Here is a 24,147-nt window from a genome sequence, read left to right on the forward strand (position 1 = left end):
TCAAAATCCAGTGGCGGTAGTAGTAAAATAAATCAAACAGAACAATTCCTGCAAGTCTGTTGTAACTAATGTTATTTCACCAGATTTTTTAATCATGTCTGACATTCTTGACCTGCCGCTGGAGTAAAAACAATCAACTCCTGACACAGTCGTCTTTTTGACAAATCTGAAGTCTTTCTTCAAAAGGCACCTTCACCATCACAGTAGCAGCTAATACAATCCTTATGTGACTGAATACTGTAAATCACCCACGTGCACAACCCGCCCGCCTCTTTTCAGTCCTGTGTTTGTTGAAGTTGGCTCACGGCCGCAGTTCCGCATCAATCTCACAACCTCATTACAACTAAGCAAAAAAAGCCCATTACCTGCTCTGCCCACGGGGAGCAACACCTTTTTCTTCACCAAGCGAGGTATAAGTACTGTAGTCCACGTTTTACATTAGTTTGTACTGCACCAGGTGATGATAAATCCCCTATCAGCGTATTGACTTGATTTTCAGCATGAGCATTAAAGTATTTGCACACATTTTGAAGTTAACTCTTGTGCATAAGGCTATCTTATCAGGAAAGCATTTTCTTTTTTTTTCTGCACAGTGATTCATAAAGTATTTAGCAGTTTCAGCAATAAATTCCAGCTTTCACACCTTGCTCAACACTAAGCACAGTCTCTTCCTTATATGCAGCCATCCAGATGTTTAGGCTGGAAGTTCTCCACAGAAGAGGCCCCAGAGCTCTGCAAGGTTGTTATTTATCTAAATTCTACTTTTCTTTTTAACAGCTTTTTTTTCCTCTCTCCTGTTCTCTCAGGGGTGGCTTACTTTAGCCCCAAAGTAGGAGGTGCAAAAAGGGTCGCTTTTGCCAGCATACCCACAATTCACCAGTGGCTGATGGAGCTGATGAAGTTGAAGCTGACAGCTGCATAAATCACTGGCTTGTGGTACTAATAGGTGGCAGTATAAAAATCTAACGAAGGACCACCCATGCTGTGGGGATGGAGCAGGAGCATCAAGTCATATCTGCCGTGCCGTACAGTACAGAAGCGCTTAACCCCCCTGCGGCCGCCCAGGCTGCTGCAGTCCAAGGGGCTCTCTAAGCAACACAGGAAAGGCCCGTCTGGCATTCGCGTTGCAGTGATTCATATTTGGCACTTTCATAAAGGTTCCAAGCTGCTGGAGATTTTTTGGGCCCATTGTCGAACGTTTCACTCTCAATCGCCCCTTTTGGAAAAACCTATAAACATTTCAGGGGCAATCACTGAACAGAGCCTGCACTTTTTGCTTCTTTTATATAAAGATCCCGGTACATTTTCTTCTCCTGCTTTTCACAGTGAAGGAAAAAGGCAACGCTTTCACCATTATACCCTATTTTTTTTCCTTTTCTTTCTGTATTTTCCCTGTATGAAAAAAAAAAAAGAGTGCTTAGGCTCACTCAGATTTAGAGGAGCTGCTAAGAGGAGCTGTTTTGCAAGGCCTCTTTTTTTGTGCAGTGGGAGATGAAAAACAAGCACGACGTAAAGCAGAGGGAGGGCCCTCAATGAACAAAGAAAAACAAAACATCATCTTTGGTGAAGGGGCCATAAAGTTAAGCCTTGAAAAATGAATGCAGACGCAGAAACCTTGTGACTGTTACATATGCCACAAATATCCCAGCAGTGTAATTATTTTAAAGAAATGTGCTCATCTGGAGTGGAGTTTTTCATGTTTTGTTCAATCAGAAAGTAGTTCTTCAAGATTTTACAACTTCAACCTTCACACTAGGAAGGTTTGCACTGCAAATGTATCGGAACCCTTTGAAGATTTTCACATTTTGACATGTTACAATCAAAAGCTTCTATTTTATTCAGATTTTATGTCAGGGACCAACATAAATTAGTGCATAATTGTGCAGTAGAAGGAAAAAAATCCACAAGTTTCAGACTTTTTATGTGCTTTTGTATTCATCCCCTCAGAGTCAATACTTTGAAGAAACTGGCTTTGCTGCAGTTTCAGCTGCAGTTAGTCTGGGTATGTCTCCACAAGCTTCGCACATCTAAAGATTAAAATGTTTTCAGGTCTTTCTTGATATTTACCCACCAACTGTAACTGTATTTTCTGTCATGATGAGAAAAAACATTCGGTAACACTTTATTTGAAGGGGGGTGAAGAAGACTGACATGACATCATCATAAACATGACATAACACCTGTCATGAACATGAATAAACCTTCATGAATATTTATGATTGTCGTCATAAAGCGTCATTCGGTAAATTATGACACTTTTAATACAAAGTTGACATAATTCAAAATGTCTTTGTTATGACAACTTGACATTAACCAATAAGTCATTACTGATATAAATTTGTTATAAAAGTATTACTGATAGCTCTTTAAAAATTAGGTAACTTTATGTTATTAAAGGTAAAGTTTAAACAGTAATGATTTCTTGGTTAATGTCAAGTTGTCATAACAAAGACATTTTGAATAATGTCAACTTTGTATTAAAAGTGTCATAATTTACCGAATGACGCTTTATGACAACAATCATAAATATTCATGAAGGTTTATTCATGTTCATGACAGGTGTTATGTCATGTTTATGACAGTGTCATGTCAGTCTTATTCACCCCCCTTCAAATAAAGTGTTACCGAGGGGGGAATTTAAAATGTAAAATTCTGATTTGTGCAAATATTTGGGAAAACATTTATAATTTAATACCATTGTATCGCTGGCTTAATGTTTAGGGTTGAAGATGATGTGTTCAGAAAGATGTGCAGTGTTAGTCTGCAGCTATAGATAGCACATTATAGAAAAACATCTCTAATTTACAGTAAAAACCAGCAGCTACGGTTGCCAGAATTTCACTGTATAAATAAACTTTACTGCATTAATACGGTTAAATATGGTACAATTCTTATTTATACAGTAAAATTCTGGAGACCACAGCTGTTGGTATTTTACCGTAAATTAGAGATGGGCTTTTTTTTTTTTTTTTGTACACTGTCTTCCACATGTTTGCTGTGTCCCCTAAGTGGTTGTGCATCTGTTTCTTTTCAAGGCACTGAAAAGAACATAATCAACAACAAAACAGGTTTTAGTTTCTGACAATTTAACAAAGAATCAACTGACTCAACAAAAATATAGTCTAAATCATTGATTAATGGGGCTAAAATTTTCTACTTAACTTATTTTTCTCTACAATTTTGCCACAATGAACCTGCGAGAAAGGAAAAATGCTGATACCCTGATACTCCTCAGTGGAAAAATGTCATGCATGATTCATCCATTACTGACAAACATGTCAGCTCCTGCCTCTTTGGTCCTGATGCACTTAAACTGCTACAAGGTGTCCTTTATGGCCCAGAAATGACTTGAGGTCATCTGTCATTAAACTAAAGTGTGCCACAAAATGAGTATGGGCTGTGTTTGCTCCAGACGATAAAAGCTGTTTTTTTTTAATGGTGCCTGTCTTCACTTTTGCAGAATGTCCTGGTGGGCTGACAGAGTATAAAGAAAACAAATTATGTTGGTTGTTAAAGTTTTTGAAAGATAAAGCTAATGTAGATTTAAAATTTTAGAGCGACAGGATACATAACTCAAAATCTCAATCTTTCCAAGAATGTATTTGTAATTAATGCTCTTTGGTACTATTTTTTTTTTTTATGCACAAGTGACTTCATATGATTACAAAAAAAATTGACAAAGAGTAATGATGACAGTAACGACATGGATGGGAGGACGGCGTGTGTTTGAGCAGAAGATTGTGAATTACCTGTTGGATGAAAAACGACCATGAGGAAAGCTGAGCAAACAGTCAAACTTTTCAAGGCCAAACTAGAAATTAAAGCAAAAGAGCTAAAACTCAAATTCAAAAACAAATTTAGGTCAACATGGGATTTAATGCTGTTTGACGCGTTGTCCCATCCAAAACTGACATCACACCGTGATTCACACTGACTGTGGCTCTATTTCTTAATGTCATCATGGGGAGAAGGTGGCTGCATTTACAGAGCCAAACAAAAGTCCTCTTTGTCCCTTCGTCCACATCTGTCCGGAATCACTCCCCCCTTAATAAGTGAGGTTAGTCTCTGGAGTTGACAGCATAAATATTAAACTGTCAGATTCTGTCTGCTGGCAGAACGCTGCGGCGTGAGTCACCTCTGAGGTCAGAGAAAAAAACAAAACAAAAAAAAAACAACCGTCTTTCTGTTAAGCGGGTCAGACCAGAGAAGAAGCAAAGAAAGCACCGTAATATTCATTCCTACCCGCTCGAGCCTCATCAGAGTTCTTTCTTTTTAATATTTGCTGATGCTTCTTTGCCACCATTATAGATTTATAGATTGGTTCCAGCACATTGACATGCAACAAGGGGATTTTAGGTCTTCCCCCCCAAACTTATTTGCCAAGTGTCATGATGTGGGTGTTTAGACAGGTTTTTCCAGCGGTGACACATGCAAACAGAGGTTGGACTGTTTTGGAGATACGTGATTGTTTATAAAACTCTCATGAGATGTGATTCAGTCAGCAGCATTCTTGATGTCAAAACAATAAACCTCATCCAATGGCAACACAGTCGATCAATCGTATTTTGTTATTTCAAAAGTGACAAAAGCTGAACAGGAAAACCATTAATCCAGCTGTACACCCTTTAAGCTGTTTCACATTATAATCACAGACTTTGATATCATAATGATTTCATATGACATACCGATACAATAAGGTAAATAGCTGTGAAGCAGAATGGAGTAACATAAAGCTAATATTGGTTGGCTAATTAGCAGTGCTCTGTTAACCAAATAAAAATGCTTTAAGCTGTTAAAATACTGTCCTTACTTTCAAAGACTTTTTTTACTGTTCAGGTTTAGATTGTATTTGTATGAAAAGAGAAAAGCTCCTAAATATGCTTTGGGAATTGTCTTTATTGCAAATACTGGTAAATGGACTGAATTTATGTAGCACTTTCCTAGTCATACCAACAACTCAAAGCACTTGTATGTATGCAACAGTCACATGCACCCAAAAACACTAACAGACACATTCACATAATGATCGGCATGCCAGTAGGCCACTTTAGGTTATGTTCCTTGCCTTTGGACACACTGACATTTGAAAGCTGGAAACAATTCCTCAACTTTTGGTTTGCAACACAACGACTCTTACCACTGAGCCACGGATGCCCCAACTTCAGCTCTGCTCAACTGGAATAAGTTATATGTCAGTACGAAGTGTCAGTGTTTAAGAGTCTGTCTTCAGCATTCACGTTTCAAGTTGAAATCTTCTCCCTTAATTTTTACAAGGTAATACTTATTCTCAGTATTTGTTACACACCACTAATAGTATATAATGATTATAAGACCTGGAGGATTAGAAGTACTTTTCTGCTGCAGTCACCCCACCGGATCCTGAGCACCTTCAGATAATCTCCTGCTGAAAAGCGAATCTACAGAGTTTGGGTAGTGCAAGAATGTTTTCCTGCTCTTGTTTTGGATGAAACACGCTGCTAAAGCCTAATGATTTTCCAGACAAAGCCTGAGATTGTGTCTAAGGAAATGTTCTGTAAGCAAATCTATCACCGATGAACTTTTCAGACGTGGATGATACCTTGAGAAAGAGAAATACAGCTGTCCTGACGGGCATAAAACCTAAACAAACTCCGCTGACAAGATGGAGAGCTGTGCTAACAGAAGATTAGAGGGGAGATGAAAGAAAGTGGAAGCTGCTTCAGTCAGCTGCTGCCAACACTCTGTGCTTTGTTAGGTTTCTGTATCCTGTAGATTTAGCAACTTGAACTTAGTAGAATCTGGCATCTAACTTAATTCAGGAAACTTGTTTCTTCATTTACTTTATTTCCTTTTTTTGTTTCGAATTTTCCACGAGAGACAGCAGAATTGGGCAAAAATGTTTTTAAATAAATCACAACATAGATTCTAAAGCATTCAAGCTCCGTATGATTTGTAAGGGGTTCAGCTGTTTAAGCCACACTGTGACAGAAGCTGCTGCAGCTGGTGACGCTGAAGCACAAATATTGCTTCATTTCTATTAGTATTTTTTCCTTCTGATTGTTTTCCATGCAAATTTGCAGATGTTATATTCTGTTTGCATCCCCTGAAATAGTTATTCGCCAGTGCAGTGAGGCAGTGATAGTGTTGTTTTTTTTTTTTCTTTGTTTCCCCTGGATGGTGCTTGAAAGAACGTTGATTGCATAAGCAAGTGGTTTTCAGTCCAGGTCCTCCAGGTCTAATATCCTTCATGTTTTAGATGCACCTCTGCTGCAGCACAGCTTATTCCAGTAATTGCATTACCTTAGTGTGCCACCAAGTGCTGCTGATGTCTTTTAATCACCTATTAATTTAAATCAGGTGTGTAGATGCAGGGCAGCATCTAAGAATGCAGGTTTGAGGCAGTCGACTTCTCAGATGCAGCAGAATGAGCTCATCATTTATTTGTCTCCCCAGACATAATTCTCACTGGAAGTAGAAGGTTACGTTGCTCCAGGAAGCACTATTGGGACTTGAAAATCATTGTAAAGTAATGTGCTGACCAGACTAAGCAATTCCAGTCTCACCTGGTTCACAAATCATTTTCATCTGTTTCACTGTTGCCAGATTCTCCAAAAATCCATAAAGTGTTCTCACATCTGCCTCAAGCGATTTGCGGCAGTTCTACACAAGTTTAGCGCCTAAGAAGTAGAAATTTGACAAATAAAACCCCCTCCAGATAAATGTTTTTTGGGGGGAGGTTTTCTGTGTGGGGGAGAAGAATTGCAACTTAGTATGCACAAAAGCTCCTTGACAAGATACCTTCTGCGATGTCATCAGAGGCATGCAAGTAGAAGCTTGATTATTATTTTTATTTTTTTTGTAAATAACTTATTTTTAACCTGAATGTGATGTATTGTTTTATTTGGGGGACACAGTATTAAATGTGAGTTTGATTCTTTTTATGAAGAATATCCGGAAGCTAAATGTGTAAGTTTTAAAATCTCTAAAATCACAAAAGTGGGCAATTACTTTTATTACTTACACAGCTTTTAAATGTACCAAAACCAGCTGCTTATCCAAAGGTAAAATAAATTTAAAAAAACATTTGAACTATTTTTATTTTTATTTTTTTGCTGGCTGTTTAACTAGAATAGCTAGCAGTTGTCAATGGGTTCCTAGCCCTACCCAGTAAGTCCATTCCTGGCCACACCATTCCCAGTGCACTTTGCTCCCCTCATCCCACCAGACCAGCACCTGACGGTACTTCAGTTTGTGTGACATCACCTGTACAGTTGCTTGTTAAAAAAACAAACAAAAAAAAACCTGAAGTTATGTACAGACATCAATCTGTGTCCTCTCCTGAGGAGTTCAGGTCTGAGTGATGTATTAGCTCTCCTGATAACTCCTCTTCTTTCTTTAAGCCACAAAAGCTGCTTTCGTGTTGTTTGGTTAGTTATGCTGTAACCCCCATGTCCACGGCTGCATCACATGGCAGCCAAACACAAATGAACAAACAAAGGTGGTTGCTAAACAACCTCAGTAGGCATCCACCAAGATGAGCAGTGCAGCCTCTGGTCTTGAGGACCCCTAGCTGTGCCATGGGCTGGCTATGCCCTGCCTGCAGAGAAGTGTGACAGAGGGACCTGTCAGCTCTGATGCCTTGCCCAAGAACACGCTGTCACCGTGGTATAATAGAAGCAGACTGAGTGGCCCCTGGCCTGCACAAACACCACAGCTCCTGCTGAACAATTAGAAAGAGCTTTCCAACAAAGAGGGGCCAACAAAAAATCCATGTTAAATTAGGCATTTAATTTAACACTTGGTCACAAGGGCAAAATAATCAGAGGGAAATCAGGAAAAAAAAACATCATGAAAACAAGAAGAGACATAGCATCATGAGCCTGACAGAGGTGAGCTAGGTGAACACGGAGATTCAAAGAGAGGTTAATAAATGAAAACAAAAGTCCAAAATCTGATCTGAACTTTCAACTGGAAACACGGATATGAGGAGATGGATAATTGCATTTGTCACGGATCTAAGGCTTAAAATTCCTCTGTGCACATCAGAGAGTGAAGCTGGATTTTCAAAATGTCCACGCTTGCTCCAGTCGCTCACTGCTCTCTGTGAAATGAAAAGCACAATTTAAAAGAACAGAGAAGCCAGCAGCACCAACGACACTGAGGCAGCACGATAAACTGAGACATTTCTATTGTCTCAGTAATTAGTCTAGTTTAAATAAAGTTCATGTCCACAACTCTGTGAATATGACATCAATACATTTTATTTAATTAAAGCACACATTACACCTTTCTAAGGAGTCCTAGACTGTATAAAGACGAGGATATTCAACTTAATTTTCATGGCATTCTTAGTTGAAATAGCTAACAAACTATTAAAAATAATAATAAATACCATTCAGAATTAGAAATCAATATTTATGTATTGTTAGATAGATAGATAGATAGATAGATAGATAGATAGATAGATAGATAGATAGATAGATAGATAGATAGATAGATAGATAGATAGATAGATAGATAGATAGATAGATAGATAGATAGATAGATAGATAGATAGATAGATAGATAGATAGATAGATAGATAGATAGATATAAAAAATAAGCCAAGCCTGAATAACCAATAAAAAACATAAACAGCAACCATGCAAAAGGTACTGGCAAACTACACACTGTTTATTGGGTGAAATTATATTCATTGTTAAACTGGCACCTAATCTTCCACCGGAAAACAAAATCCAAACTCAGTCAGGTGTCTGGTTAATTCTTAACAGCTTGTTGGTCTAATAGGGATTTTGAAGAATGGTAAACATGTTTAGAAGAGGAAAATCAAAATGACTCAAAGTTTTGGAAGTTGTTTAGACATCCTGCAAATTGAGAAAGAACTTAAGGAACAGAACAGCACAGAGCGTGCCGTTCTGTTTATTTCATTGGAACTGTGTGTTTTTGCTCTGTGGTTCCTCTGCCTTTGCTCCTCTAGCTGGAAGGAAAGTTAGTTGAGCTCTTAGGAAGGACCGGTCTGCCAGGATGTCACCCTTATAAAGCCAACGAAGCTGGACGCTATGTGACTTGGTTTGGGAGGTCTGGACGTCCATCATTTTGATTTGGTGAAACTTGTGCTTTTTTTTTTTTTTTTTTTTTTTTGACAGTTTGAACATTTATAAAGCGATTACAGATCTTTAAATTAATCAAAATTAAACAAGTTAGTGTAGTGGATGATGTTACGTAAACAATTATTGCAACCACAGTCCACAGGATAATGAGTCCTGGGTTTAATAGTTTGGATCTGAAGATTTTCTCTGATGAAAGTTTTAATATCTCTGAACTTAATTCTTAATATTGCACTCACGCTTTCACCTGGACCACACCAGTCGGGGATCAACCAATCAGCCAATGAGATAAGGAGAGGCTTCTGTAGTCCACTTAGCAATAGATAATTGACAAAATAAAAATATTAAACATTCTTCTTTGTTTTTCTAAAACACTGCGTGCTTGGAGTTGATTTGCACAAAACAGATATTTTCAACACAGAAAATAATTTCACAGCATAAAACTTTCACAAACCCATGCTGGATAATTACTGTTTTAAATAAGAAAGAATAACATAGACAACCTTTATGGTTTTGTGTTTTTACTATAAAAGTCTAATTTAGTTACAAGTGGATTTAAATCAACATAAAAAAGCAACACAACGGCAGTTTTGAAACATCAGTAATGAAAGAGACTAGCTTTGAGAAAGATTGTTTCTTTAAAGCTGAAGTGGTCATTGAAAGATGAATCAAATTTAAGCCATTTAAAATTGGTCCTTAGTGTTTGGAGGTGAATCATTACTGTTCAAAGAAAACTAAACTAAAAACTAAATTAAAACCTTAAAAGGCTGCATTCTTTACCAGCTGATATTGGAAATATCTGGAACCTGACATTTGTAATCTCCTAATACCTGTTACATCACCCTGACACGTATCAAGACGCCACCACCGGCTTGCATTTTACTGTAGGGCTCAACATCTCTGCAATAAAAATACAACATATGACCTAACATTAAAATGTGCCATCAGTTAAACAATATGGCATGGATTCTACCCCTCTTTTAAAATGTTTGAAACCATAATTAAAAAAAACTCTTAATTTGTAGTTCTGGTTGCTTTATGGTTTAATTAAAGCTCTAAGGTATTACACAGGATTTAAGTAGAAAGGAGAGCAGCTCCGGCAGAGCTTGTTCAACACGGGATAATTACAACAGAGGGAAAACCTCGGCAGAGTCAAAGGAATTCTGTCTGATGTATTCAAGAGTGAAGGGATTGCTCGTAATCCTTAAATAAATTCTAATTGCAGTAAGATGTTTAACATAAGAGAGCCTCCGATTTCTATTTATTCAAGTCCCAGTGAGTTGGACGTTTTGAGTAGATTACCCTAAAAATGATCAAAAGAAAGAATAGGGAGGTCACGGGGGAGCACACACTGCCACAAAATGCCAGATTACACCGAGGAAGTCACAAAATGCAGAACAGGTGATTTCTTTGACGTGACAGACATACGGTTAGATACACACTACTAGTATAATCTGAACATTTAAGTTACTACCACAAATGTATCTGTTTTTATAGGGATTGTCATTGCTGTGCATACCTGGTTTCCAAAAATAAAATAAAAAAAAAACATTCAAAGTGAATAACATGAGAAAACACTTTTCACTGCATTTACAGCTTCATGCCTTTCCCTCCTAAAGAAAACATCGCCACTGTATGATGCTGCCACTTCCATGGTGGTGTGTTCGGTGCAAGTTGTAGTTTTCTGCCACACGTTGTACTTTGTGGGACAAAAAAAGTTCGATTTTGGTTACATCTGACCAGAACACATTCTTCTAAACGTTGGTGAGCTTCTATGTGGCTTATGGCAAACTGCAGATGGAACTTGTAATGTTTTCTTTCTTTTTGCCACTCTTACATAAAGGCCAGATTTATAGGATGAAAGACTAATAACTGTCTTGGCAACATATTTTCCCACCTAAGCTAGGTGTATATATATATATATATATATATATATATATATATATATATTTATTCTCATTCTAGCTTAGGTGGGAAAATATGTTGCCATATTTTCCCATATATATATATATATATATATATATATATATATATATATATATATATATATATATATATATATATATATATATATATATGTGTGTGTGTGTGTGTGTGTGTGCGTGTGTGTGTGTGTGTATAGGTGAATATAAATGCCACACATTTCAGGTTATTTGTAAAACATTTTGAAATCTTTGTATCCATGATTATACACCACCTCAAGTCTTTCACAGGAATTTTGACTATAACATTGATGTTTGTAGTAGTAACTAACATGAAGGCACATAAATGCCTTTCCATGACACTTTTTGTCTATTGCAAGAAGAAAAAAAGAGGAAGTAAAAGAGATCCAAGTTGATTGCCAGTCAGGAATGCATGTTTCCTATATACTTTGGCAAAAACGAACAGTCCTGCCCTCATGTCTCACTTGTCAAGTCACGTTGAGGTATTTATAGATTTGATTTCTTAGCTTTATTCCCGTTTTGTATCCTCTAAAAATCTCCTGCTGCTTCAGCACATCAAGTTGTCTTTGTTTTAAATGCCCAGCTTAATGTGCAAAAACTTTTATCCCACAGCTTTATTTACACTGTCATGTTGGCCAGCCAGCAACTAACTGTTTGTTTTCTATTTGTAGGTTTTCTTTGCAAATTCCTTTCAGGTAAATTACTGATCACATGTTTAGGATATTTAATGTTTGGGTTGAATCTCTCAGTTAAGGTATAAGAAAAAAAAGTAAAAAATAAAAAATCTTTGCATATGTCTGAATGATTGAAGAAAAGGAATAGTAAAAGTGTGAAGTCGGTAAACTGTACCTTTCATCTGTTAAACAGAGACAAATCTGTCTGCAGCATCCAATACTCCACCAGAAAAGCACAGAGCAGAACTCTGAGGGCGGACAGAGACGGAGAGATGCATGAAAATGCATGTGTGGAGGAATGGAGGGATAGAAGAAAAGATGTGCTTCCTGCAAAAATAATTAATACATTTAATTTGTTTTATTTTACCTATTCACATTTGCTTTCTCATGCTTTAATGCATCAATAAATTGGTTGTTCACACATTAGTTTGATCTCTTTTACTGCTGTTAAATGCTGATAAACGTTTCCAACATTGTTTACATCCAATAAATTGTGGTATAACTTGAATCTTTATTATCGAACAATAAAATGACACATCTTTCTAAGTCTAAATATTTGTATATGTGTGTGTGTGTTTTGTTTCATCATTACACAAGTCAAAACCTGCTTTATGCTTCTTAGGCCCTGAAGCTGGAAAGAATTGAGCCAAGGAATGTAAAGAATGAGTCTCTTGCTTTTGTCCTGGTTTTGATTCCATCTCCAGTCCTGTATTTTAAAGTTTAATACAAGTATGGGCTTATCATTTTATGTTTGCTTTGACAAAAATTAAATATTGTTAACTTGATATTTCAGCACAAACTGAACAATAGTTTAGTGTATTAAAATTGTAAGAGATTATAAAAATTGAACTTGCTTACCTTAGATTAGAATCTTATTGTAACTATTTATGCTTTTAGACTTACTTTCACAATTACAGTGAGGCGATGTGCCGTAACACCTATCTAATCATCATGTCATTATTTTTTCTTTATTGAGAAAATATATATATTTCAGCACATTATGCAATTGACCAGGGAAACCATTTGCACATTTTCAACTTGCAGTTAAATATGATGTAGTATGAGTCTTGAAGGGGGGTGAACTAAGGAATTAAAGGGGAGAAGCATCACATTTTGACGAAAATCTAATTTGCATGAGAAAACAGCCATTTAATAAAGTAAACTTACAAAAACTGTAAAATGCAATCGAGGAAACAATGTCAGGGTCTTGCTCGTGCAAGCTTAATATCAATGTTTTAAAACGAATGTTTCCCCTAAAAAACAGATAAGACATTTCTATTGCAGTTGCTGGTTAGACTTGTGTGAAAAGGATCTTTTATTTTCTATCTCTTTCTAATTTCACTGCAGCTTTAACAAAAAAGGAATCCTTATTTTCCGTCAGACATGAAGCTGACGAGGTCAGTTGCAGTCAGATTCAATAAAACACAACAAAAGTAATTGAGAAAAAAAACCCTGTATAATATGGCCATTTAACCAAAAAAATTGACCAAATCAAATGAGTGAAGCAACATTAACAAGATCTGAATTTTCCGACTGGTTCCCGTCTGCCCGCAAACGAGACTCTCGATTTAGTCAGGAAACGCTTCTACTTTTGCGGCTTTTCTAGATAAAGACGGGCAGACATTGTCAGGGATGGCCCTCGAGGCAGATTGATCTGATCATGTCAAAGGTCTTAAAGCTGCTTCTTGTGATCATCGGCAGCATTGATGCCTCAGCAGTCTGTCTCAACAGACGGATCATTCTGCAGCAGCTGCTCTGTCCTGCAGGGTCACAACCTGCGCAGGACAGGGAAGAGCCTGAAGGCTCCCAATCACTCAGCAGGAAAAATACCATCCATCTGACTTGAACGTGGCGCCTTTCTCCATGTTGGAGAATTTAACCGATGGGTGATTCGCGTTTCTCCTTTTGACATCAATACGTATTTATTGCAGTGACATTTTCAATGTTGCTGATAACAAAAAGCGTGTGGAGTTGACGATAAATGCAGCAGAAGAAGAAAGAAGTGGGAAAAGAAAAAGATGAAAGGAGTCATCCAGAGGCATTTCTTTGGAAAGCCTTAACCTGCCGCTGCCGTAAGCTGCTCCGCTAAAGAGCTTTGATGGGCTGACGCGCCAGCTTGTAATGAATATCATCAACATCTTCACACTTCCTCCTTCACACCACAAAAACGACACAATGACAATATTGCCAGATGCCTTGCAGTACAAATCCAGCTCTGACAGAAGCCGTCCCTCAGATATGAAGCAATGAAGTTCACTTTAACATAAAACAAGAGCAAAAGCATTTGTAACGGATTTTATTTGATGCAACAGTTGCAGATGTAATAATTTCACTCCATTTTAGCACATTCATCACCGCACTTCTTCCTCTGTTTACACGAGGGCTTTTGGCAGATCGGGTCATTTTTCACTCCATCAGGATGAGAAGAGCGCCGTTACTCATTTTACCCAGCAGCTGTTGCACAGGGATAGCCCCTCATCTCACTGACCCGTCAGAGAGGACGACCTCTTCACTTGAGATCTTCATTCCCAGGTCATTCGTCTCCACTGACACGTTTAACGGCCATTGAAGAGGCTGAGAAGGACGCTTTTAAGTTTTTATATTGCTTTTATTGGGTTTTGCTTTAAATGAACAAAATTCACTTTTCTTTGAAACTTTAAGGCATTATTTTGATTTATTTTTATTTTTTATTTGGACTTTGACTTGGCCATTCCAAGTCATTTGGAGCCAGCCTGATATGGACTTACTAATGTGCTTTGACTCAGTGTCCTGGTGTGTATCCCAAGAGCATTTACGCTTAAAGTCACAAACTGATGGCAGGATTTTCTCCCTTGGTATTTTCTGACATGCCTCCATCAATTACATCAAATTGCCCAGGTACTAAAGCAACTCCATGCTTGACTGTAGTTGTGATCTTCTTTTTTATAAAATGCAGTGTTAGTTTCACATCATATATGAGATGCACCTTTTTCATAAAATTCCACTTTTATCTTGAAATATTACAAAGTGTCGGCAGCAGAATCATAGCTGCATTTTGGTTTTACTCTAATTTTCAGATCCTCTGTTATGTATTAATTACATATGAACTCAAGTGCTGCCACAAACGTAAGTTGTTTTTTGTCCATGTTGCTTGTTGAATCAGGTAGACCTCAGGCAATGGATTCCTATAACAAAAGTGACTTGTTCCGTGAGAGGCATAAATAAAAGGAGCAAGGCAGGAAGATTACATGTAGGTTTTATGGGCACCTCCAAATGACTCAAGAGCGCACTTTTGCACCAGCTGCTTAAAATATCCACCATTGTCACGAAACATTCAAAGTCCTTTTCTATCCTGAAGCACACCCACCTTTCCCTCTTCCTGCCTCCACTGGAAATGCCACAGAAATTGCATCAAAAGTAGATTGACATTTTTTCATCACAGTTAAAAACAAAACTAGGTCAGTCTGCACTGGCTGCTGTCAGAGCAAATGAAGCCACAACAGTCCTCAAAACGTCAGAAACATCAGGCATACTAGATTAGCGCTAAAGAATTGGGCAATAACTTCCAACACATGACATTTCACACTTTGCATCACATATGAAACTTCAAAGGTAGAAATACGGTATTTATTGATGGGGCCATAATTCAATCCTCCTCTAAAGCAGGTCGTATTTCATTGGATGGAGCAGAGAGAATAGAAACCAGATGATTTGGAGGTGTGGGCCTCAACCCGAGCAGAGCTTTCACTTTTAGGCCTGGTGATTGCTGGGTCAGATCCTGATAGGAGTGAATCTGATCCTCCTTGGATCATGGGGTTTTGAGAAAAACAGTCTCTGAATTTTTGAACTTTTGTTTCCAGTTTTCTTTTGTGTGTGTTTCATATTTTTATCACACAAGATGCTTTGAAATTAAAACATGTTTTTTATTTTTTCATTTCCTTTAAAGTAAAGATATACTAAGAAAAGATTTCCTGTTCAAGTACTAAGTCGTTTGTTAAGGTAAGTTTATGAAGTTTGCAGAACTTGAAGCAGTGAAGCTGCTTCTCATATAATGGCACATCATGACATCTTTGCTTCGTCGAAACAGACTTTGCAAGGAGTTTCATTTTATTTACCGAACCCTCGAGCTTGACCGTTCCCTTCAGTGTTTCGTATTGAGCTCAACCAAGCAGGATATTGAATTGAAAATGGCATGCTACTTGTTCCATAATTCATTTTGAAGTTTTATTTCATTTGAACCCTAAAACAGCAACATGTAGCTGTCATACAGCAGCTAAATGCAGCTTCTATCATTTGTTAATTTAGCTGTTTTTATTTTTTACGTGGATTGATTGTTGTGTCACACCGGCAAAAATATGTTTCACTGAGAGAACCTACTTTGTAAGAAGTGAAAGAGACTGGAGAAGCAGACTTGTGTGAGGCATCTGTCCCGTCTCACTCTGCAAATGCTAAAGGGATTTCCACAAAGCAAACACTGGTTAGCCTCGCTATTTAGTGTGGAGAGCCACCGCAGCCAATAACTTCCCTCCCAAAAAATAGCTCAGCCTGCTGCTGATAACTCTCCAGTGTGTGTGCATGCATGTGCATGTGTGTGTGTGGGTGGGTGTGTGTGTGCGTGCGTGCGTGTGTGTGTGTGTGCACTCTATAAGACTTTGCACAGGCCCAGATAGCTGAAGCAGTGAATAATTCTTTGGCAGCAAACCAAACTGGATTTAGTTTGACTATGAGCAGAAGATTTTCTCCCAAAGGAGGGTATGGTGGTTTGACTATCAATTACAGTGGCTTGAGCCCTGCAATCTGAGCTCCTCACTGATTCAGCCATGCTATGCTGGGATGCTTGACTGGTATGTGTATTCTCCTGGGAAAAAGGGGAAAAAACATGTCTTGTCATTTTACTACCCGATAGTATTTTTTTTTTATGAAACAATTGGCATTTGTGAGCAGCTGCAGCAGATTTTAAGTAGCTGAAGATTATTGGTGGGTTTTGATCAAACAGATCAATAATTATTGTTTGATTAAATGATTTTTTTCTTGAGATTTGTGGATGCAGCTTAAAACGTTTTGTGTCAAAGAAGGAATTGAGGTGACATTTTGCATAGAGGGAAAACAAAAAAACATACTGCGACAGTAGAATTGCTAAGAGGAATCATTTTGCAGCCACTTTTGCTTCTATACCTCCAAGATTATACCCTAGGAGAGGCCGCAGTGTTTTCAAACACTTAACCAGTAAGGCTGTGGCTGATCTTAGAAGTAGCAAATATATTATCTTCTAATCTCCACCTGCTCTGGAAAGAGATGCATAAGGAGAATATCCCAAACAGACACAAATAACGACTACTGGTGAATGATAATTATCATCTGGGTATTAATTTGCATGGAAAAGTTCCTAAAAGTTAGCCTCTGTCTATAGCAGCCTTTACTTGACTTTCAGCAGTTTTATAAAACACATGACTTTCCTCTCTTTAGAGAGCATCCTTCAACTACGCCCTCTTGCTCTTTACCGACCTGCATCAAGAAATGTGTTCTTCCAGTCATGATCCGTATCTCCTCCTCACACATGAGGGTTGGAATGTAAATGGACGTGGCCCCAATCTGTCTACCCATTTCCTTCTTGATCCTACAATCACATGCATACCACTAATCTTGCTCTCCACAATGACAGCCTGAGATCCTGTCCATGGAAATTGCAAACAGGGTCTGTGACCAGTTTCTGTCCTGGCTTGAGAATATGGATAGAGGCTCTTGCATTGATTATACAAGCACTTGGCACTTGTTGGCTTGACTGTCTTCCAAGCACAGATGAAGCAAAAAATTGGCTGTCATGAGAAGAGCCTCATCTGATCAAAAATATTGCAAAAGAGATGAGAACTTTCAAAATACACAAGTTGAAAAATAAGACTATGTATACTCCAGGGCTGCCTCTACACTGCCAAAGGAATTAAAGAAAAAAAGAACTTTACTTGTGTTTAAAAGTCAAGTTGAACTCAGGATTGTTCCTATGAGATCCAAACCTCCAAGCAAATCAGATATAAATGATGGCGTTTTTTGTATTATGGACAACTGAGCACAGCTCTTCCAAGAAAAATTAAATGCCACTATATTTGAGAGACCAAACTGCAAACCAAGAACGTCTTGGGAAAACTTTAGCCTCTTTCAGACGAAAAGAGTTGGGAAATTTCCCATCACAGGGAAGGGCTTGGTGAATGAGGACATAGCTTTATTTAATATGACAATTTTGTCAAAACGCAAGCCCACACAGAATCAGGATTTTATCTAAGGCTACCATAAGAAATGTTGACTTTTCCATATAAACTCACTGGGCAGTTGTTAGGCATATTTAGTTGGACACCTTTAGCCGTCAGAACTGCCGTTTTTTTGCATAGATTTAAGGAACCAGAAACTTTCCTCTGAGATTTTGGGCCTCAAATAACTGAACATATCACCTGAAAGTCACAGCTGAAACTAAGACTCAGTGAACCAGACATTTTTACAGTCTGTTGTCGTCCAATGTTGGCAAATCGGAGCCTCATTTTTCCGATCTTAGCTCATAGGCGTGGTACTCACTGTGGCCTTCAGCTGGTGTAGCCTATGGGATTCAAGATTCAACATGCTGCGCATGCAGCAGCGGCATACCACATACACTGGCCTTTAAGCGCTTTGTACTTGAAGTACTCTTGTCTTTTTATTATCTTGAACCAGTCCGTGCCTTCTCCTCTGAATTTGAAAACAACAAGGCATTTCTGTCCTCAGAACTGCTTTTTGAATTAGTTTAGTTTTAAGCTGTGGGAACTGAATCAGTTTTTGCTTTGTATTAATTTTAAGAACATTAGTAAATATATTTCCAAGATTTATCCATCAATTATAATTTGTCTTGTTTTATGCCTACAGCTTACCAAAGATATATTTTCTCACTATTTTTCTGCATTATGTTGTTACAGTGTGAAGTCCCATGTAATTATTTTCTCGTGTGAGTAGCCACGTTTACATTGCTCATTAGGGAATCAGGGCGCGAGTAAACCCCGGAGAAATGTCAGTAGCGGCTCTGTGAAACAGTCATTCACTCTGCATTCTTTGATAGCTCATTGGACAAACTGATATACAGCGAATAAAAGAAGGTCTTACACCCAGCCACACACAAAGACAACTTCCCGTCAGCTTGAGGGCCTCTTATTGTGCAGCTCAGCCATCTGTCTCCCAGCAGTTGGTCCTTGTTACCTGTTGTAGTCTTTCTTACCCTGCTCATTCACCATTCCACTCTGAGTGCCAGGATTTCTTTTCAGCATCGTCAGTGAGAAGTTCTCAACCAAAGTTCCTCTCAGAAAAAGACCCAAGTCGCTTAGAATTTCACAATATTTGTTTCTTTTTTTGTAGATTAAAAAAAAGAAAAATTGTTTATTCAGTTACATTTTTAGATCTATCTGATTTATCTTGATGTTTTGAACAATATAAAATAAAATAAAAAGTTTGGAAAATAATTTTGTAGAAGCTTTGGCAAAGGGTGAGATGGTTACTGAGAGCAATGGGGTACAGATGCTTCTCTTTAGAGCATGGGAGGGTTTTTTAGCCTGTGGCCCCTGTTCAGATGAGATGCTAGGTTTATGTTGAACCCATGTGCTGCACTCTTAGAAGTCAGTTGGATGTCCAGACCTGTACCATATGGAATTAGTTAGTGCCGAGCCCGGGGCCCTTTCTGTCTCCGTACGGGACCAGCAATGAGCTGTCGCCTCTGTGAGACATTTTCCAATCGCTGCAGGGAGCATAAAGCTTCAAAGATTACAGTCGAGTTTTGAGGGGGTTTTTTCGATGCAAGAACAAAAGCTGGCATCTGATGATGATGAAAGGACTCTGCAAGGTGTGAGAAAGGCATGTTGGAGAATAGTATCAGATTTGGCCTTGCCACTACAGAGCAAGCAAGTTGATTCATGTATTAGTTTAAAAAAGTGCAATTTCAAACTCCGTGTTTAAGCTTCTTTGTCCACTTGGTCCTCATAAAAATGTCAACCCAATTGTGAAAACATAAATTAAGTTGGCAATTATTTGACAATAAACATGCAAATTCCCACAAAGGTCATTGGTCAGACCAGCAAAGCTATGAATGTGTTCTTTGAGCCTGTAATAGCTGTTTGGGTTTTGATTTATTAGAGCTGTTTTTGTTTTTGAGCAAATCCAAAAATAGCTGTTTGGATATCATATTCTTCCTAATGACCTTCAGTTCACTTTGCACTTAATGTGGTCATTATCATTGAATAACAGGAAGCTAATTTTCCTGTTTCTAAACTACCCAACCTTTTCTGGCCAATGACCTTTCAAAATAAGGGGTCATGGCCAATTATAAGTAAGCTGCCAACAGCTCCTTAGTGAGTCCAGATGTTGTTGGTCTCCATTAAAGTTACAGCCAAGCAAATGACTGGAGCAAAACCGGAACAGGCGCAACATCACACAGTGTTTTCTCAGAGAAAATCTGTATTGGCTTCAATGTTTCAGGTTTTCTTATATTGCTTTTTTTGTGAGAAGCCTATTGAGGCAGTTTTGCACAGATATTTGGAGAGTTTCTCGTCATATTAGTTCAATGTTGCTTCAAATTTAAATAAACCATTCGGTACAAAAATAGATTAGCATTAAATATTGAGTACAATATTTAAATGCTATTCAGAGCAGTAAAAGACTTTACATGGGGGAAAAACATGGATTTAGTGAATTTAGTGCATTATGGAGTAGTTCCTCGATTATTTGGCAATTACCATAGGCATCAAAACAAACAGCCAATCAGCCCATGATATCACACCAACTCAAAACATTTAATATTTAAGGTGAAAACAACTTACCGATGTTTAAACTGAAGACCAGAATGGGAAAGATATGAAGATGCTTTCCAAATGCAGTCGTAACTCAGAAATTCTGACTTTCCAGTTGGAAAAATCAACTGGCATGCCCCCAGAGTTGGACTTTCCTCGGAAAGTGAGAGAAACTCCATCTACTCTAAGTTAGTTGGATGTAATTGCCTGTAGTAAGGCCGACTTTGCATTTCAATATGGCCGTTCTTTGCATCAACAGTAGTAAGCTGTGGTGGAAACATGTTTATTTTATAAATCACACTTGTAAGAGTGCAGCACAAATGACTACAAATAATGTCAACTTAGGTACCGACATGTTAAAATGTTGATTTTTATGTTAACCGATACCTCCAGTGTAACATCAAACCAAGCTGCAAATTCTGACGTAACTGGAATGCATCACTGACGATTTGATTGGCTGCTCTTAATATTTTTGCAACTGGTGATGATGATGCCAAGATTTTGACACATAACTAACCCTGGATTTACCAAAAAAAAAAAGAAAGAAAATTTACTGAAGTGAAGTTTTGTGGACCACAATATATTGCTGATGTCAGAAGTGAGAGAAGAATAATTATACTGGTTTGAGATTAACTAATTAATCCCAATTAATCACATTTTCGACAAAGTAGGCAACAATCTCAATTCAAAATCCCTTTGTGCTGCTAAATTATTGAATATGTTGTGATGTGAGCTGAAGAAAAATATGTATTTTTTTATTATGTTATATTAAGATATTCATCCATCACATTGGTACAAACCCGTTTTAAGTTTTTAGCAACCTTGGCACATTCTTGTAACTTCTTTGAAAAAAATATTTTCTTAGAAATTTGGGCTGTGGACATAGACATCTGTTCTTGCTGCTGTTTGTTTATTGCTGATGTTTTGCACTCAGATGGTATTTTAGTTTTGAAAGCTGATATGCCATCTTCTTTTTGCACAACTTGCACACAATAGTCTATTCCAGCGTCCAGACAGAGTTTTATTGTTTTGTTGTTTGCAGATGTCGCTAGTGTGTCATATTTATGGGCAAACCAGAAAAAAAGCAAATACAAAGGCTCTGCTCCAAACCTTTCAATGTAAAAATAATAACAATAATAATTAAAGTAATAAGTTATGTTTAAATGCTGCACATAATTTAATTGGATATCGCTTTCTGTCTGAACACTTTATAACACTGTTTTCATTCTTTGTCGCTTCATCCTCACATGGATCAGTAGAATATTATGAAATATGACTATAGTTATACAAATGTAAATTAAAAGACCTAATTAAAATTGAGCAATGCCCTGCTGGCAGATATTATTTATAGGAGTCATGTAACCGCATTTGATTACAGAAGCTACAAGCAGAGTATGAGAAATTCCTTTTAATAATTGGTTTTCTAAGTGGGGACAAAATGTCCCTCCCAGTAGGGACAGCTTGAGACCTAAAGTGTCCTGTGGCAACAAGTTGTTTCAAAATAAAGCCTCATAAAGTGGACTGCTGGATGACCAAAACTTCAGAGGAACTGGGCAAAATGACCAGCATCCAAGTTTCTCAGTACTCCTGATGTCGCTGGAGGTTTCACCTCACCAGTTCTTTGTCTTGCTTCATGCATCTGTGATGTTGATGAAGTTGTGCCAGAAACCTTTGGATCTCAGCACACATCTTTAAAGTTTTTATAGTTGATTGATCCCTTCTGTTCCTCAAAAACATTTTCTGATTAATCATATCAAAGTCAAAAAGCTGGATTGAAAACTATTCAAACAAATGCTGCAATGTAATGTTTGTGTATTTGAACATTAAAACAAATGGCATTGCTGCTTCATTGTGAGAAAAGTACGTAGCAAATTGTGTAATGAAACATATTTGTCTGGTTCCAGCTAAAGGCCAAACTAGGTTTCTGAGTGACTCTAAAGCCTTTGTTGCATAATTTCCAAATCTTCAGAGGTTTGCTGAAAGGATTCGTCTGCTGCATGTTTGTCATGTCAGAGGCTTGCAACAGAGCTGCTTCTAGGGTTTGGGCTTTTAAAATGGTACTCCATGAACAATTTATGTGCTTTTTTTCTTTCTTTTTTTTGTTTTGTTTGTATACTGTGGTTTACCATCCATAAAAATAAAGTCAGCTGAAGGAATCTCTCATGCTATCCCAGAATTTCCCTTGGATTTTCTCTCTCACACACTTTCTTGGCTTTCTTGGGTTGTCAAACCCTCCGAGTCATTTGGACCGTCACACACCCACTCTTGGCCTGAGTCTGAAATTAATTGCTGACTAAAAAGGCTCCTAGCAACTGCTTTGCGGCAATAACATATCAACAAGTCGTCACTTGTGATATCAGGCAGTTTACCTCCTCTGAATTATAAGAGCTGACAGTAGTAAATGATACACCAACACAGGAATTTACATGATGTCACTGAACGAGCCATTCTTTTGGAAAGAACATACTGTACAATGAGTCGTATTGACACATTTTAAAGCTAGGAAGTAGTCTTTATAGATAAATACTGCTGTTGTCAACATTAGAGAGGAAATTACAAAATAATACAGATTGCTAGCTGTAACTCAGAAGACAGAGTTAGTGGCTTGTTTCACTGCCTTTCAAATCCAAAGGCTGGAGTGTGATTGCAAAATAGACCAATTAATCAGAGTAGTATTGTATCCCGAATATTACTCTTCATGCAATAAGAATGAGAAAATAAAGCTGATGAGTTATGTCTCCCAATAATGAGAAAAGCAACCAGGCCAGTAGAGGAGCTTCACAGCTCAGGAGAGAAAATCTATTGCCAAAGGAAAACATGCTTGGAGTTTTCCATGATGATAGGACCTTTTTTTGTTTCCAGAAATGTAAAATATTGTGTGTGGCTGTAAACCAAAACTGCAAATCACCATGATAAAACATGGTGGAGGCAGAACCATGCTGTGTTGTGCAAGTAAAAACTTGCTTAAGCTGCAAAAGAATTGAGGGGATGGTCTTTTCCCAGCAGGACAATGACCCTAAAGATAGAGCCATGGATACAACTAAAGACATGAGCTCAAACAATATTTTATTGGCCCAGTAAAATCCAAAGAGGAATCTACCCCAAGAAGTGAAAGCTGCTGCGCTGAGATACTCTCAATCCAATTTGCTTGAGCTTTTGCAAGATAGAATAGTCAGAAAATTCCATCACTGGAGAAAAACCCCACTGACACCTTGTATCAATTTCCTTTCACTTCAGAATACTTTGCAAACGCACAAAGCTACTTTGTGGCTTTGTCACAAGATGCCAATAAAAACGAAATACAAGAAAAACATTTGAACTGACAAAATATGTAAAAAATTGGGTTTGAATACTTTTTACAAGATTAGCTTAGAGTAAATACAAAGATACATTTTGAGGGATTTCAGAGAAATTTTAAGACAAGGTTGTTGCTTCGTAACAAAGTACCAATCTCATCTTTATAGTTTCTTTATGCTACTTCTAAGGGTACTTAACCTGGTGACCTATTGTAGGGAGTGTTATGAGATTTTCAGCCACACATCATGTGAATTTCTGCATTAAGTTGAGAAACAAAAAACTTCCACCCACACATCTGGTTGCACCTTGGGGAACCATCCTAAGTCTGACATTTCCCACTTGCAAGGAGCAGCCCATTGTCTGATTTTTTGAA

General features: G+C 37.8%; 1 protein-coding gene across 2 annotated transcripts in view; it reads right to left on the reverse strand.

Annotated features, from left to right (window-relative positions):
• Window positions 1-7,746: 7,746 nt before the first annotated feature.
• Window positions 7,747-24,147, reverse strand: part of LOC103469961 (uncharacterized) — a 100,287-nt gene continuing 83,886 nt past the window's right edge. Inside the window, exons 6-7 of one of the 2 annotated variants that reach the window (XM_081610811.1) lie at window positions 11,879-11,951; window positions 7,747-8,080 (exon numbers count right to left, since the gene is read on the reverse strand). In XM_081610811.1, coding sequence (XP_081466937.1) covers window positions 11,889-11,951 — 63 coding nt within the window. In that variant the 3' untranslated portion in view covers window positions 7,747-8,080; window positions 11,879-11,888. Of the gene's footprint in view, window positions 8,081-11,878; window positions 12,031-24,147 lie in introns of both variants that reach the window. The other variant, XM_081610810.1, reaches the window with a different exon arrangement.

Source organism: Poecilia reticulata, chromosome 9 (genome assembly GCF_904066995.2).
Source record: "Poecilia reticulata chromosome 9, P_reticulata-male-v2, whole genome shotgun sequence".
NCBI classification, from domain to species: Eukaryota; Metazoa; Chordata; class Actinopteri; order Cyprinodontiformes; family Poeciliidae; genus Poecilia; species Poecilia reticulata.